The sequence below is a fragment of the Salmo salar genome, chromosome 05 (assembly GCF_965601325.2).
Source record: "Salmo salar chromosome 05, fSalSal1, whole genome shotgun sequence".
Taxonomy (NCBI): domain Eukaryota; kingdom Metazoa; phylum Chordata; class Actinopteri; order Salmoniformes; family Salmonidae; genus Salmo; species Salmo salar.
The window spans coordinates 82,014,802-82,031,429 of record NC_138295.1 but is presented as its reverse complement, the minus strand read 5'-3'; the positions used below and the strand labels follow the sequence as shown (position 1 = coordinate 82,031,429).

Here is a 16,628-nt window from a genome sequence, read left to right as displayed (position 1 = left end):
GCTTTGGTTTTTTTAGTAAGTTGAGCAGATGATGTATGTCTTCTGATAACCCGTTAATGCAAATGAATACGTAGGATTATTTTATTTGACAGTGAGAGTGACCACATTATTTGAAGTATGAGATGGGGACCAGGATTGGGGTGGATGCACTTTTCTTGCATCCCTCCATACCGGTAGATGGTGCTATTTATTTGTGTTGACAGGCATCTGCGTCACGAACTGCCCTTTCAGATTTGTTTACTTCAGCGTCATTTCAATGGCGGAACACTGAAAAAAAGCATTTGAGAGCGGTCAGATTTCGGATATCTTGTTCTAGTTACGAACGAGCGGAGTACTTACATTTCTCATCTTGGCTAGCTAACATAGTAAACGAATCGTTTTGTCCCAATATTTATCTTAGTAAACCTTCTGGCTGGGGCATTTCCAACAATTAAAGCACGAGATCCCCGAAATGGCAGATAACAACACAGGTGGGAGAGTGACTAGCTTGCTAATATGTGTTAACTAAAGTGGTATGCTAACTAGGTTATTTCTATCTTACTAACTATATACGGATAGCTAGCTAGTACAAACACTAGTTTTAATCCACTAGCATTTACATGGGCTTTACATTTAACCAACCATCGGTTGTTTGCTAGGTAATATTAGTAAACGCCAGTGTTGTTAGCTAGCCATCCTTCCAGTGTCCTTGCTCTAGCTGCGTTGGTAGCTAACTAGCTATGAATTGATATTCACTAACTAAACATGCCAATAAACAACTATTTAGTTGGCTAACTAGTTAGTTGTTAATTGTGTCACGTGTGACCAACATTGGCACACTCGACTAACTATGCACTAGCTAGCAAGTTCCCTAACTTGTCATGTCAACAATCTTGACTTGCGTGTCATGAATGCTAACTGTCAACACACGCCCACCAGAATTTGGACCTAGCTAGCTTACGTTAACTAACTTGTTTTAACATTGTTATGGCTTGGCAGCAAACAATTGTCATTATTAGCTAGCTAAATGGGCTGTATATATATATATATATATATATATATATATATATATATATATATATATATATATATATATATATTTTTTTTATTCAACCAGAATTAAATTAAGTCAAGCATGATAACACTTCTTCCCCTGGGATTTCAGACCAAGAAAAAGCAATAGCTGCAAATGCGTTGGAGGCGTTTACGGTAACGTCGCATTTATTTACCATCAACAGTTTGCGGCAAATTGTGCAATCCTAGGGAGTTGGCCAACTTGGCTACAACTCCATCTGTCAAACCTATCTGATTTACAATGTTTGTTTACATTTGTTGATGCAACTATTCACAAGTTTTTTGTTACATTTGTTGATTTTAATTTGTTTACTCACAGGCCGGAAACTATGAGGAATCTTTGAAACACCTTGGGAAGCTGCAAGAGTTGAACAAGGAGGACTACAAGATTGCTTTGAATAAAGCAATAGCTGAATTCTACAAGAGCGGCCAAACCACCACATGCACCCTGAAGCAGACTCTTATTGCAATGAAAAACCAGGTGACTATCGTTGAAACCTTTTATCCAGTTCTCTCAATGACACGCCAAATAAATGTTAAACATATTCTAGTATCGTTGATTCCTGCTTTAAATGTCTTGATTCTTCATCAATATATTCACACATGCACACAATAGTTCAGTCATTAAGTTGGCTAATCCTTAACATTCATGCATTTTTTTGTCTATCAAGGTTCACACTTCAATGGAGGATATTGATGGTTTGGATGATGTAGAAAACAGTCTGCTCTACTACAATCAAGCTATCATTCACTACCACATGAGACAGTACTCCGAAGCTATTGCTATTGGAGAGAGGCTGTACCAGTTTCTGGAGCCGTTTGGTAGGTTTTGGTGTTTTTATATGGACATTCGTAATTGTCAGAGAACACAAACATTGAAATGTATTGCATGACTACACAGTACGCACATACACTTAGTCACAGCAACTGGCAATGTTCCTGATGAATCGGCCTTTGCAGCCCCACAGTTTAGCATGGCTTGATGGTGTTATTTGTCCTAGAAGAGAAGTTTGCTCTGGCGGTCTGCTTCTTGCTGGTGGATCTGTACCTGCTAACATACCAGCCAGAGAAGGCCCTCCATCTCCTTGCTGTGCTGGAGAAACTGTCTGTACAGGGAAACAACAAGAACGGCAAAGGGGAGGTACGTGTCCCTCTAAAGAGGGGTGTGCTAGCATGCACCATTCTCGGGTGTCATGTTTCTGACTTTGACCCATGATGTTCTGATGTTTTTTACTGTGCTCATGTATGTTGAATGTTATTTTCCACCTCTTAGAGAAATGACTGTTCTTCCTAAGCAGATATGTTATTGTTATTATTGGTGGCAACTGTAAAGTTGTGAGATATTAACCTCTCTGGGGTATGTGGGACGTGACCGTCCCACCTGCGGGACACACTATTCAACAGCCAGTGAAATAGCAGGGCACCAAATTCAAAACAACAAATCTCATAATTCAAATTTCTCAAACATACAACTATTATATCCCATTTTAAAGATACACTTCTCGTTAATCCAACCACATTGTACGATTTCAAAAAGGCTTTAGGGCGAAAGCATAACATTAGATTATGTTAGGACATCACCTTGACAAGAAAAACCACACAGCCATTTTCCAAGCAAGGAGAGGCGTCACAAAAACCAGAAATACAGCTAAGATTAATCACTAACCTTTGATCTTCATCAGATGGCACTCATAGGACTTCATGTTACACAATACATGTATGTTTTGCTCGATAAAGTTCATATTTATATCCAAAAACCCCATTTTACATTGGCGTGTAATGTTCAGAAATGTTTTGTCTCCCAAAACTTCCGGTGAATGAGCACATCAATTTACAGAAATACTCATCATAAACGTTGATAAAATATTAAACTGTAATTCAAAGAATTATAGATACTCACAGGTACTCCTTAATGCAACCGCTGTGTCAGATTTCAAAAAAACTTTACAGCGAAAGCACACTTTGCAATAATCTGAGTACAGCGTTCAGACACGAAACCAAACCCGCCATTTTGTGGAGTCAATAAAACTCAGAAATAATATTATAAATATTAATTTACCTTTGATGATCTTCATCAGAATGCACTCCCAGGAATCCAGGTCCACAATAAATGTTTGTTTTGTTCGATAAAGTCCATTTATGTCCAAATACCTCCTTTTTGTTCACGCATTCAGTCCACTACTCCAAATGCAGGAAGCGTGTGAAAATGTCACGACAAAAAGTCAAAAAAAGTTATATTTACGTTCGTAGAAATATCTCAAACGATGTATAGCATCAATCTTTAGGATGTTTTTAACATAAATTTTCAGTAATATTCCAACCGGACAATTCCAATGTCTTCAGAAAAGAAAAGGAACACAGCTCACACTCACGTGAGCACGCGCCTCTGAGCTCATGTCATTTCCTCACTCATCTGACTCCAGGCCCTCTTGTTTGCTCCATATTCACAGTAGAAGCATGAAACAACGTTCTAAAGACTGTTGACATGTAGTGGAAGCCTTAGGAAGTGCAAAATGAACCCTAAGTCACTGTATACTGTAAAGGCAATCACTTGAAAAAACTACAAACCTCAGATTTCCACACTTCCTGGTTGGATTATTCTCAGGTTTTTGCCTGCCATATGAGTTCTGTTATACTCACAGACATCATTCAAACAGTTTTAGAAACTTCAGAGTGTTTTCTATCCAAATCTACTAATAATATGCATATCCTACCTTCTGAGCCTGAGTAGCCGGCAGTTTAATTTGGGCACGCCTTTCATCCGGACGTCAAAATACTGCCCCCTACCCTAGAGAAGTTAAGGTTCTTGTGTTGAGAGCAAAGATGTGCTGCTGTGTGTGTACTTACATTGAGGTTGTCTGTCATGTCCAGGTAATATTTCAGGCACAGTGCAAGTTCTACATTCACAGGGACCCGGTAGTGGAGGCAGCAGACCTCATTCAGGATAATCTCAGGGAGCTTACTGGAGGACAGGTTACTAAAATATACTTCAGGCGCTTACACATTGACACAACATTGACCAACAAACACAGAATTGGATAGATGTGATTTGGTGGTTGTTGGCAAATGTTGGAGCGTTGGTCAATGTTGGGTCAGTGTAAAGGTGCCTTTAGAACCAAACACACCACACTCCTACTTTGGATGTCCACGTCATTTTTGCCTGCCCAAAAAAATATTTTACTGAGGTTATGCAGTTACGCTAGTTACATCTGAGTGCAGGCTATTATACTAATGGTTTAAACTTCACTTACTATGAGAAGACATTTGAAGTCTATAGTTTCTTAATGCAATGTGGTTATTTTCAAACGTTGGTGTCTATCTTGATATTGCAGAGTGTCAACAGCGCCAATAAAGATGGTCGGAACCAGAAGGCAGAGTTCATTGGCATGATCGAAGCGGCAAAATCCAAAATGCACCAGGTACGTTTAACACCAATCCTTTTCCTGAGGTGGCGGAAATGAAGACGGGAAAGCAGCTTTTGTATTGCTGCTTTTGTTTCACACTTCTTGTTCTTCTCGTTCACAGTACAAAGTGCGAGCGTACATTCAGATGAAGTCATCAAAGGCATGCAAAAGGGAGATCAAGTCTGTGATGAACACAGCAGGGAATGTGAGTCATGATGTTTGCGTTGCTAAACCCATGACTAAACTAGCCTGTTTGTGCTGTCTTACCAACTCCTATGGTCAATGGCGTGACAATGACCATAGGAGTTGGCAAGACGGCACGAAACGATCTGGAACCAGGTTATTAAACTACCTTACTAAACCTGCTCTCTCCCAAACATCCACTTCCTACCTTTCCCTGCTTCAGTCGAATGCACTGATTGTAAGTCATTTTGGATGAGAGCATCTGCTAAATGACTAGAATGTCAATGTTTCCATGCCAACCTGTTTTTCCTTCATCTCCCACTAGTCTGCTTCCTCACTCTTCCTCAAGAGTAACTTTGAGTACCTGAGAGGAAACTACCGCAAAGCAGTGAAGCTCTTAAACAGCTCCAACATCGCAGAGCACCCTGGGGCCATCAAAACAGGTACGTTTAGACCCTATGTAAAAGTATATATCCGATTCAGGACTATGGATCAGGTTGGCTAGATGGTGTTAAAAGGGTTTCAGACTGTCCTGTCAGTGACAGATTACAATTGAGTATTACCTATATCAAGTATTCCCAAACTGGGGTACACGCAATGCCATCGGGGGTACGCCAAATAAAAAATGTAAACAGTACTTTTATTTTTTCCAATGGGTCTATACATTTGGGTGAGGGTCTTTTTCTCGTCTGAGTAGCCTCGTTTCAATAACAGAAATAAAATGAAACCATCTAGTGTTCAGCGAAATAACAACACAATGTCTAACACAGGTAGCCTAGTCAAATAATTAACATCCAATCACATTAACCGTTACTCTCTTGCGGGAAACCTTCACTCTTGTGCAGACATTTAGAAACGAAACATGACAATTTCAAAAATAAGCCACAGGAGTTTTTTGAGCGAGAATAAAGACAACTTTCGAGTAGTAAGACATGTATAAAAGCAACAGATACCATTAATAAGAAGGGGCTAGAAGCATCTTATATGGTGAGCTACTGAGTGGCTAGGACAGGCAAGCCCCATACTATTGTGGAGGACTTAATTCTTCCTACTCCCACGGATATATCTGGGACAATGCTGGGGGAAAAGGCCCCCAAAACTATACAGACATTATCTTCATCAAACAACACTGTTTCACAGCACATCAGGGACATGGCAGGAGATGTTTTGAAACAATTACTGCTTCTTATACAAGCTAGTGAATTATATGTGTTACAGCTAGATGAGTCAACCGACGTGGCAGGCCTGGCACAGCTCCTAGTATATGTCCGTTACGTTTATGGGAGGTCAATTAAGGAAACCAGGACAACATGAGAGGATATTTTTAAAGTACTGGACAGCTTTGTGACATCAAATTGACTTTAGTGGCCAAGATGTGTTGGTATCTGTACTGATGGCGCAAAAGCCATGACAGGGAGACATAGTGGAGTGGTAACGCGCGTCCAAGCAGTTGCTCCCGACGCCACTTGGGTACACTGCAGCATCCACCGAGAGGCTCTTGCTGCCAAGGGAATGCCTGACAGCTTGAAAGATGTTTTGGACACTACAGTGAAAATGGTTAACTTTGTTAAATCAAGGCCCTTGAACTCTCGTGTATTTTCTGCATTATGCAATGATATGGGCAGCGACCGTGTAATGCTTTTACAACATTTTGCATTTTAGTCATTTAGCAGACGCTCTTATCCAGAGCGACTTACAGTAGTGAATGCATACGTTTCATCCTTTTTTGAATTTTTTTGGTTTTTGTACTGGCGCACCGTGGGAATCGAACCCACAACCCTGGCATTGCACACACACCATGCTGGTGTTGCAAACACCATGCTCTACCAACTGAGCCACAGGGAAGACTACAACATACAGAGGTGCGCTGGTTATTAAGGGACAAAGTATTGACACGTTTTTTTTCTGTTGAGAGACAAGCTTAAAGTTTTCATTACTGACCATCATTTTCACTTGTCTGACCGCTTGCATGATGACGAGTTTCTCACACGACTGGCCTATCTGGGTGATGTTTTTTCTTGCCTGAATGATTTGAATCTAGGATGACAGGGACTCTCCACAACTATATTCAATGTGTGGGACAACATTGAGGCTATGATTAAGAAGTGTGAGCTCTTCTCTGTCTGCATTAACCAGGACAACACACACGTCTTTCCATCATTGTATGATTTTTTTTTTTGTGCAAATGAACTCAAGCTTACGGACAATTTCAAATGTGGTATAGCGAAGCACCTGAGTGAGCTGGTTGCGCAATTACGAAGATACTTTCCTGAAACGGATGACACAAACAACTGGATTCGTTATCCCTTTCATGCCCTGCCTCCAGTCCACTTACCGATATCTGAACAAGAGAGCCTCATCGAAATTGCAACAAGCGTTTCTGTGAAAATGTAATTCAATCAGAAGCCACTGCCAGATTTCTGGATAGGGCTGCACTCAGAGTTTCTTACCTTGAAAAATCATGCTGTTAAGACACTGATGCCCTTTGCAACCACGTACCTATGTGAGAGTGGATTCTCGGCCCTCACTAGCATGAAAACTAAATACAGGCACAGACCTTGTGTGGAAAATGATTTAAGACTGAGACTTTCTCCAATACAACCCATCATTGCAGAGTTATATGCATCCTTTCAAGCACACCCTTCTCATTAACCTGTGGTGAGTTATTCACAATTTTCGATGAACAAATTAAGTTTACATGTAAGAAAGCTAAATAAAGAGCTAAATTATTGATTTATTATGTTATTTGTGCCCTGGTCCTATAAGAGCTCTTTGTCACTTCTCACGAGCTGCGCTGTGATGACAACTCACACTCATTCTTATGTTTAATAAATGTATCATATAGCGTATGTGTGTGTGTGGCAGGCTTACAATGATGGCAAAAAACAACATTTGAGAGTATGCTGACCCTGGTGCTAGAGGGGGTACACAGCTGGAGGTTGAATGTTTGAAGGGGTACGGGACTATAAAAAGTTTGGGACCACGCCCTTGGGCCACTAAATGTTCTGTCTTGTTTGTTTCTACCATCAGGTGAATGTGTGCGCTGTATGTTCTGGAACAATCTGGGTTGCATACACTTTGCCATGGGGAAACACAACCTAGGCATATTCTACTTCAAAAAGGCCCTGCAGGAGAACGACCACACATGTGCACAGCTGGGGGACGGCGGGGCGACGGGTAACGGGCAATGTGAGTCAACATAAACTGGGTTTAACACTTTTCAAAGCCGCAGGACAGTTTCTCGGACACAGATTAAGCCTAGTCTTGGATTTAAAAGTATGTTAAATGCAGATTCTCCATCAAAAGTGTGTATTAGTGCAGGACTAGTTTAATCTGTGTCCGGGAAACTGATCCTACATGTTTCTTCCGTCATTGTACGCCGACTAGCTCTGTTGTACGCCGACTAGCTCTGTTGTACGCCGACTAGCTCTGTTGTACGCCGACTAGCTCTGTTGTACGCCGACTAGCTCTGTTGTACGCCGACTAGCTCTGTTGTACGCCGACTAGCTCTGTTGTCTCTCTGTCCTTCCAGCTAAGCAGTTCTCGGGCATCCCCATGTGTGCGCTGCTAGCCAACAAGCGTTATGAGCTGCTGTATAACTGTGGGATCCAGCTGCTGCACATCGGCCGGCCCCTGGCAGCCTTCGACTGTCTGATGGATGCTGTGCAGGTGTACCACTCTAACCCTGGCCTCTGGTTACGGTTGGCTGAGTGCTGCATCGCTGCCAACAAGGGTGTGAGTTGTGATAAAAACACACACACTCACAAACACACGCTCACTTGTTTTCTTACCGTGAAATAAAACTTACCAACATTCAAATTTTGCATTTTGTTTTTTTTCCAGAGCTTAGAACAAGACAACAAGGGTCTTCCGAGTAAAAAAGGTATCGTTCAGGCCATCGTTGGGCAGGGCTACCATCGCAAGATCATCCTGGCGTCACAGTCCACCCAGAACACAATCTACAGGTCAGTTTTCCCTCTCCCTATGGACCAAACCAGTACTGTCCAGGAGATGGCGCTAAAACATTTGTTTACATGGTAGTGATTGCTGAAATTAGAGGGTACTGAGACAACCCAAGATGTTGATCATTGCTATATCTCCATTAACCTCATGGTTTACTCTTTCCTCTCCTAAATGTGGGTGTGTGTAGTGATGGGCAGTCTGCAGCCATTCCGGTGGCCAGTATGGAGTTTGCAGCGATCTGTCTGAGGAACGGCCTGGTCCTCCTCCCTGATCACCAGCAGCAGGAGAATAAGGCAGAGAACGGCCCCAAGACACCCAGCCAGTCAGGCAGCACAGAGAGCGGCTCAGAGAACAGCGACGCCTGCAGGTCAGTGTCTCATCTCACCCTGAGATTGGCTTGTTGCTAAAACAAGCCTTGTCAAATCTTCCAAATCTATTTTTGTAGCGTACTGTGGTTATTAAGGTTATAGACTATTAACAAGGATTCAGCTCTCCATGTCCTCTTATAGAAGAACTTTACAGGGAGTATGTTTCTTTCCATTTCCCCGACTTCCTTATCGTTGGTTTGACAGTGGGAAGGGTCAAGAAGGAGACAAGTTCCTTTCTGCAGCACCGTCTTCACCTCTGAGGAAACAGGAGGTTGAAAACCTCAGGTAAGAGAGACCTCTGTACCTTTCTGTCTCCCCTTCCTGTCTCCCCCAGTCAGTTAATAACCCTCTCTCCCCTCCCTGTCTCCCCCAGTCAGTTAATAACCCTCTCTCCCCTCCCTGTCTCCCCCAGTCAGTTAATAACCCTCTCTCCCCTCCCTGTCTCCCCCAGTCTGTTAATAACCCTCTCTCCCCTCCCTGTCTCCCCCAGTCAGTTAATAACCCTCTCTCCCCTCCCTGTCTCCCCCAGTCAGTTAATAACCCTCTCTCCCCATCCTGTCTCCCCCAGTCAGTTAATAACCCTGTCTCCCCCAGTCAGTTAATAACCCTCTCTCCCCTTCCTGTCTCCCCCAGTCAGTTAATAACCCTGTCTCCCCCAGTCAGTTAATAACCCTCTCTCCCCTTCCTGTCTCCCCCAGTCAGTTAATAACCCTCTCTCCCCTTCCTGTCTCCCCCAGTCAGTTAATAACCCTCTCTCCCCTCCCTGTCTCCCCCAGTCAGTTAATAACCCTCTCTCCCCTTCCTGTCTCCCCCAGTCAGTTAATAACCCTCTCTCCCCTTCCTGTCTCCCCCAGTCAGTTAATAACCCTCTCTCCCCTCCCTGTCTCCCCCAGTCAGTTAATAACCCTCTCTCCCCTTCCTGTCTCCCCCAGTCAGTTAATAACCCTCTCTCCCCTTCCTGTCTCCCCCAGTCAGTTAATAACCCTCTCTCCCCTTCCTGTCTCCCCCAGTCAGTTAATAACCCTCTCTCCCCTTCCTGTCTCCCCCATTCAGTTAATAACCCTCTCTCCCCTTCTTTCTTTTTTCCATTCTGTGTTGCCCTGGTCCTCCTGGGTCTCTGTTGCCCTGGTCCTCCTGGGTCTCTGTTGCCCTGGTCCTCCTGGGTCTCTGTTGCCCTGGTCTTCCTGGGTCTCTGTTCTCTGGACTAATTGGATAAAGCTTGCCCTCCTTCCTTCCACTTTTCATTAGGAGGGGGTAGAGTTGGGGAGGATGTGCTGAATGAAGGGCTGACCCCACAGGGAAAGTTTAGGAGCAGCCCCGTTAACTTCTTGGGTTTATTTCCTGGAATCCCTGAGTGTTCTGTTGCCAACCAGTGAGAGGCCTGGGAGGGACACGACCACTACAGTGCAGACTCTCCCCACCTGCACTTTTCTTTAACTAACACAAATAATTAAATGAATTGTTTCATTTCAATATAGAATTAATTTCCCCCACATCTGAATGTTATGCAACCCACTGTTTCCCAGTGCAGGGTTGGTGTGATCTGTTATGTTGTCCTGTCTGTGCTGACTGGGTTCTCCTATGTGGTGTTGTCTCTCTAGGTGTTCCCTCCTGGCCTGCAGTGCCTACGTGGCCCTGGTGTTAGGAGACAACCTGATGGCCCTGAACCATGCAGAGAAGCTCCTTCACCAGACCAAGCTGTCTGGATCACTCAAGTAAGACCTCTATCCATCCCTCTCTCTCTATCCATCCCTCTCTCTCTATCCATCCCTCTCTCTCTATCTCTCTATCTCTTTCCCCACTCAGATAAAGTCTTATACCAGATGGACTTCATTCCTCTATCCCCTTAACCTTTCATCCTCACTCCCCCTTTCCCCTCTCAACACCTCTTTCTGTTTCTTCCTCTTCCCCCTCCTTCCTGCTATCCATGCAGCTCTTGTTATCACTTCATTAACCTCCATATGACTTACCCCCCCTCCCCCAAAGCTTACGGGACTTAACATGACTCACCGTCTGGTAATGGTAATGTGGCCCTAGCAGACCTCTTGACTCTTCAGACTGCTTCATGACTTCATGACCACAGACTTCCCATCAGTCCCTCCTCCTTCCTTGGACTGCACTCCTGTCCTCCTCACCACAGAATGTGGTGGGTTAATGACAGACTAGGGGGGTATCCTGCTGTAATCCTCACCCCAGAATGTGGTGGGTTAATGACCGACTAGGGGGGGTATCCTGCTGTCCTCCTCACCCCAGAATGTGGAGGGTTAATGACAGACTAGGGGGGTATCCTGCTGTAATCCTCACCCCAGAATGTGGAGGGTTAATGACAGACTAGGGGGGGTATCCTGCTGTCCTCCTCACCCCAGAATGTGGTGGGTTAATGACAGACTAGGGGGGGTATCCTGCTGTCCTCCTCACCCCAGAATGTGGTGGGTTAATGACAGACTAGGGGGGGTATCCTGCTGTCCTCCTCACCCCAGAATGTGGAGGGTTAATGACAGACTAGGGGGGGTATCCTGCTGTCCTCCTCACCCCAGAATGTGGTGGGTTAATGACAGACTAGGGGGGGTATCCTGCTGTCCTCCTCACCCCAGAATGTGGTGGGTTAATGACAGACTAGGGGGGGTATCCTGCTGTCCTCCTCACCCCAGAATGTGGTGGGTTAATGACAGACTAGGGGGGTATCCTGCTGTCCTCCTCACCCCAGAATGTGGAGGGTTAATGACAGACTAGGGGGGGTATCCTGCTGTCCTCCTCACCCCAGAATGTGGTGGGTTAATGACAGACTAGGGGGGGGGGGGTATCCTGCTGTCCTCCTCACCCCAGAATGTGGTGGGTTAATGACAGACTAGGGGGGGTATCCTGCTGTCCTCCTCACCCCAGAATGTGGTGGGTTAATGACAGACTAGGAGGGGTATCCTGCTGTAATCCTCACCCCAGAATGTGGTGGGTTAATGACAGACTAGGGGGGGTATCCTGCTGTCCTCCTCACCCCAGAATGTGGCGGGTTAATGACAGACTAGGGGGGGTATCCTGCTGTCCTCCTCACCCCAGAATGTGGTGGGTTAATGACCGACTAGGGGGTGTATCCTGCTGTCCTCCTCACCCCAGAATGTGGAGGGTTAATGACAGACTAGGGGGGTATCCTGCTGTCCTCCTCACCCCAGAATGTGGTGGGTTAATGACAGACTAGGGGGTGTATCCTGCTGTCCTCCTCACCCCAGAATGTGGTGGGTTAATGACAGACTAGGGGGTGTATCCTGCTGTCCTCCTCACCCCAGAATGTGGTGGGTTAATGACAGACTAGGGGGGGTATCCTGCTGTCCTCCTCACCCCAGAATGTGGTGGGTTCATGACAGACTAGGGGGGGCATGACAGACTAGGGGGGGTATCCTGCTGTCCTCCTCACCCCAGAATGTGGTGGGTTAATGACAGACTAGGGGGGGTATCCTGCTGTCCTCCTCACCCCAGAATGTGGTGGGTTAATGACAGACTAGGGGGGTATCCTGCTGTCCTCCTCACCCCAGAATGTGGTGGGTTAATGACAGACTAGGGGGGTATCCTGCTGTCCTCCTCACCCCAGAATGTGGCGGGTTAATGACAGACTAGGGGGGGTATCCTGCTGTCCTCCTCACCCCAGAATGTGGTGGGTTAATGACAGACTAGGGGGGGTATCCTGCTGTCCTCCTCACCCCAGACTAGGGGGGGTATCCTGCTGTCCTCCTCACCCCAGAATGTGGTGGGTTAATGACAGACTAGGGGGGGTATCCTGGTGTAATCCTCACCCCAGAATGTGGCGGGTTAATGTATTTCTTCTAAAAGAAGTTGAAATATAAACTTTTGCTCACCACACCTTGTACATTCATAACCTATGGTGAGATCTGAAAACAGCAGTTGGTGGAGGGCACCCCTCAAACATGAAAGAATTAGAGCTGGTTGCTGCTGAAAAGGGGGCCAAATTGTCAGTAGAAAGCAGCAAGTTCATTGATGGCTACAAGAAGTGTTTGTCTGCAGTTATCTTGGCTAAAGGCTGTGCAAGTTACAGCTCTGGGGTGCCAATCATTTTGTCCATGTCATTTGTCTTTATTTTCTAAATTAAAATTGTAAATTTATCTTGGCTTAAGTTTACAAAACTAAAATTGGTTCTGCAATGTTGAAAATCCAATAACAAAGTATGAAGAAAAAAAAACATTATGTCAAATTTATTTGAGAATAGGGGAATTATTTAAGGAAAGTGCAGGGGTGCCAGTATATTTGGTCGCACCTGTACATACTGTAAAACTCAGTATCAAATAGCCACCAGTCCCATTTAATAGCCGGGCAACAGCAGACATTTCAGAAAATGAACTGTTTACCAGGTTACCATTCATTGTTTGATTTGTGACATAAAAAAATCAATTCTTGCAATCATCAGTTTTTATCGGCAGGAAGAAACGGCTAATAACGGCTAGCTAACTGGCCAGCACAAAAACACACAACTTTGGAGTACAGAAAACTGTCTGATCACCCTCTAGTGGCAAAAGTAAGAACTGCTGAAAATGCACAGTCATAAAGGAGACTAGTACATTTTTATGGAGGCATACTAAGACAAAATAAACCTGACCGTGTATAAATGATAACACATTCGTGCAGGAAATTGATTAAAATGAATGCTGGAATTAAACAATTAACAATGCAAATGCTGTGCTCATTAAGATCAAAGACGCCGGGCTCAGATAGAAGCCTGTCTCCAAGTGTGTTGTGTTGAGTGATTTAACGCTCGGGCTGTTAATGTAAGTTTTACGGTATATCATTTTTTTTGACAGTATATACGATGAACTATGTTCACATCCCCATGAACAAGCCCCAGTACTAGTGAGTCAATGGTGCATCTGATTCTGTCTGACGGTACATCCTCTGTCTCTCTGTTCCAGGTTCCTGGGCCACCTGTATGCTGCAGAGGCCCTCATATCCCTGGACCGGATCTCAGAGGCCATCGGTCACCTCAACCCAGAGAACGTCACTGATGTCTCCATGGGGGTGTTGTCCAGCGAGCAGGACCAAGGTTAGTCCTCACACCCACCTCTCTCGCTCCAATCGATGCACCCCAACCAGTATTCTGCCCTAACTGAAATGACCTATCCATTTAACCACATGATGGTTTGATGTCTGAGTCACATGATGACTGGATCACTGTTTGATAGTGTGTTTGTGTTCACAGGGCCAGATAAAGGGGATCTGGAGCCTGTCGAGTCATGTGAGTGTATACACACACACACACCTAACACACTCCCTGCAGTCTCAGTAGAGACTCCCCATCTGTGTGTGAGGTAACATCCAGTGATCATCTGTTGACAGGTTGTGTTGTGTGTTGGTACAGCAGGGAAGCAGACTCCTCTGTTGACAGGGTGTGTTGGTACAGCAGGGAAGCAGACTCCTCTGTTGACAGGGTGTGTTGGTACAGCAGGGAAGCAGACTCCTCTGTTGACAGGGTGTGTGGTAGGTACAGCAGGGAAGCAGACTCCTCTGTTGACAGGGTGTGTTGGTAGGTACAGCAGGGAAGCAGACTCCTCTGTTGACAGGGTGTGTTGGTAGGTACAGCAGGGAAGCAGACTCCTCTGTTGACAGGGTGTGTTGGTAGGTACAGCAGGGAAGCAGACTCCTCTGTTGACAGGGTGTGTTGGTAGGTACAGCAGGGAAGCAGACTCCTCTGTTGACAGGGTGTGTTGGTAGGTACAGCAGGGAAGCAGACTCCTCTGTTGACAGGGTGTGTTGGTAGGTACAGCAGGGAAGCAGACTCCTCTGTTGACAGGGTGTGTTGGTAGGTACAGCAGGGAAGCAGACTCCTCTGTTGACAGGGTGTGTTGGTAGGTACAGCAGGGAAGCAGACTCCTCTGTTGACAGGGTGTGTTGGTAGGTACAGCAGGGAAGCAGACTCCTCTGTTGACAGGGTGTGTTGTGTGTTGGTACAGCAGGGAAGCAGACTCCTCTGTGTTACCCCAGCACAGTGAGCTCAGCCCGGGCCATAATGCTGTTCAACCTGGGCAGTGCCTACTGTCTGAGGAGTGAGTACGAGAAGGCCCGCAAGTGCCTGCATCAGGTACGGTACACACACACACACACACACACACACACACACACACACACACACACACACACACACACACACACACACACACACACACACACACACACACACACACACAGCTACAGTACATACTTATCTCTTGAAACCATTCAGATGTGTTATTGTTCCAAACATGACTGTTTAGATGTTTGTGAACCTGTTCCTCTCTCCCAGGCCGCCTCCATGGTGAACACCAAGGAGATTCCTCCTGAAGCCATCTTACTGGCTGTCTACCTGGAGCTGCAGAACGGTGAGTCAGCTACATCTCTCTGGGTTCTCATTCCCACCTGCAAAGTTGTGACGTGGGGCCCTCAGGTTTTCCAATCTGGCCCTTATGATAGTTGTCTTTAATAGATTCTTCTTGACTATTGTTTTCTAGCATAGTATGAGGTTGGGGGGGGGGGGGGGGGGGTTCCAAGGAAGTGTTGGGGCTGATGTCAATCAAACTCTTGACATTCCAGTTCTAGAATTCTCCAGGTAGAATGCCGAAGGCCACAGTCTGGCACAAAGGCAGTGATGACAGATTGCTGCTGTCAGTCAACCTCTGTCCTGTGTAGAAAGGTCAGGGGTCAAGACATTATGACCTTACTAAGAGCTGTGTATGATCTCACTGTTTCCCTCGGCCTCTCTTTTTGATTCTCCCCCCCCACCCCCCCTCTCAGGGAACACGCAGCTCGCCCTGCAGATCATCAAACGTAACCAGCTCCTCCCCTCAGTGCTCCAGACGCCCTCTCCAGACACACGAAAGAAGCCCGTTCCCTCCTCCTTCCAGCCTGTCCAACCACCCATCCAGATGCCCTCACCGTTCACAACAGTCCAGCGCAAATGAGCCCTCAACCCTGGGTTCCCCTAACCCTCCTTGCCCCATTGCACACCAACATCAACACGCACCTGTCCACCTCTCATCACTTCACCTCAGTGTATTATTTATTTAAGGCAAGCTGACCCCAACTCAGTGCCGGTGTAGGGTGAAGTTGTCCCTAGATGCTGATCTTGGCTCAGCTTTTCATTTCCTCCCACTAATGGTTAAGGTTAACATTGGTGGAGAGGAAGCTGATCCTAGATCTGTACCTAGGGGAAACTGAACCCCTCAGAGCCCAGACGGAGCCCCTCCAGGTCAGGTCCTGGTATGAAATGCAGAGGTCTCCTGTCGGGTGGACGAAGGGTGCGTTCACAGTATGGACCCGCCTCGGATGCGGCCCAAATTACACCTTATCCCCTATGTAAGTGCACTCTTTTGACCAGAGCCCTATGGGGCCCTAATGAAAGTAGTGCCCTATATAAGGAACTGGGTTCCATTTGGGACGGAGCCTTTATTCAGTGGCTATCACCTGCAGTGTCTTTGGGGTAGATCTGACATGATTTCTCTGTTCTCTGAGAGTTTTAACTTTCCATTTGGGACAGCAACATCCGTTATGATATATACTGACCGACTTTTGCTTGGGGCAAATGAAATACCTGTATAAAAATAAATTTTATTTACAGAAATAAGCTGACTTGCATTTTATATGGCTGGTGGGTCTGTAATAGTTCTCAGACCGTTGAGGGAGA

The 16,628-nt window shown here is 45.6% G+C and overlaps 1 protein-coding gene across 5 annotated transcripts; it reads left to right on the top strand.

Annotated features, from left to right (window-relative positions):
• Positions 1–241: 241 nt before the first annotated feature.
• LOC106606068 (CCR4-NOT transcription complex subunit 10) lies at positions 242–16,568 on the top strand. 5 transcript variants are annotated; one of them, XM_014202153.3, is made up of 20 exons: positions 242–470; positions 1,145–1,188; positions 1,373–1,534; positions 1,725–1,875; positions 2,058–2,194; positions 3,925–4,026; positions 4,386–4,472; positions 4,579–4,662; positions 4,966–5,083; positions 7,671–7,829; positions 8,173–8,375; positions 8,484–8,605; positions 8,791–8,970; positions 9,176–9,256; positions 10,573–10,686; positions 13,885–14,015; positions 14,172–14,207; positions 14,923–15,050; positions 15,252–15,327; positions 15,740–16,568. In XM_014202153.3, exons 1-20 carry the CDS (start codon positions 452–454, stop codon positions 15,904–15,906), a joined length of 2,301 nt encoding a protein of 766 aa, XP_014057628.2. In that variant the 5' UTR covers positions 242–451; the 3' UTR covers positions 15,907–16,568. The 5 variants fall into 5 exon arrangements, with proteins under 5 accessions (XP_014057628.2, XP_045575040.1, XP_045575042.1 ...); XM_045719084.2 differs by having other exon boundaries at positions 2,055–2,194; XM_045719086.2 differs by lacking the exon at positions 3,925–4,026.
• The last annotated feature ends 60 nt before the right edge of the window (positions 16,569–16,628 follow it).

Excerpts from the sequence above, each read along its gene's own strand:
- LOC106606068 (XM_045719084.2), top strand. Across the intron at positions 1,189-1,372 it reads ATGCGTTGGAGGCGTTTACG|GCCGGAAACTATGAGGAATC; the intron begins GTAACGTCGCAT and ends GTTTACTCACAG. Across the intron at positions 14,208-14,922 it reads TCTGGAGCCTGTCGAGTCAT|CAGGGAAGCAGACTCCTCTG; the intron begins GTGAGTGTATAC and ends GTGTTGGTACAG.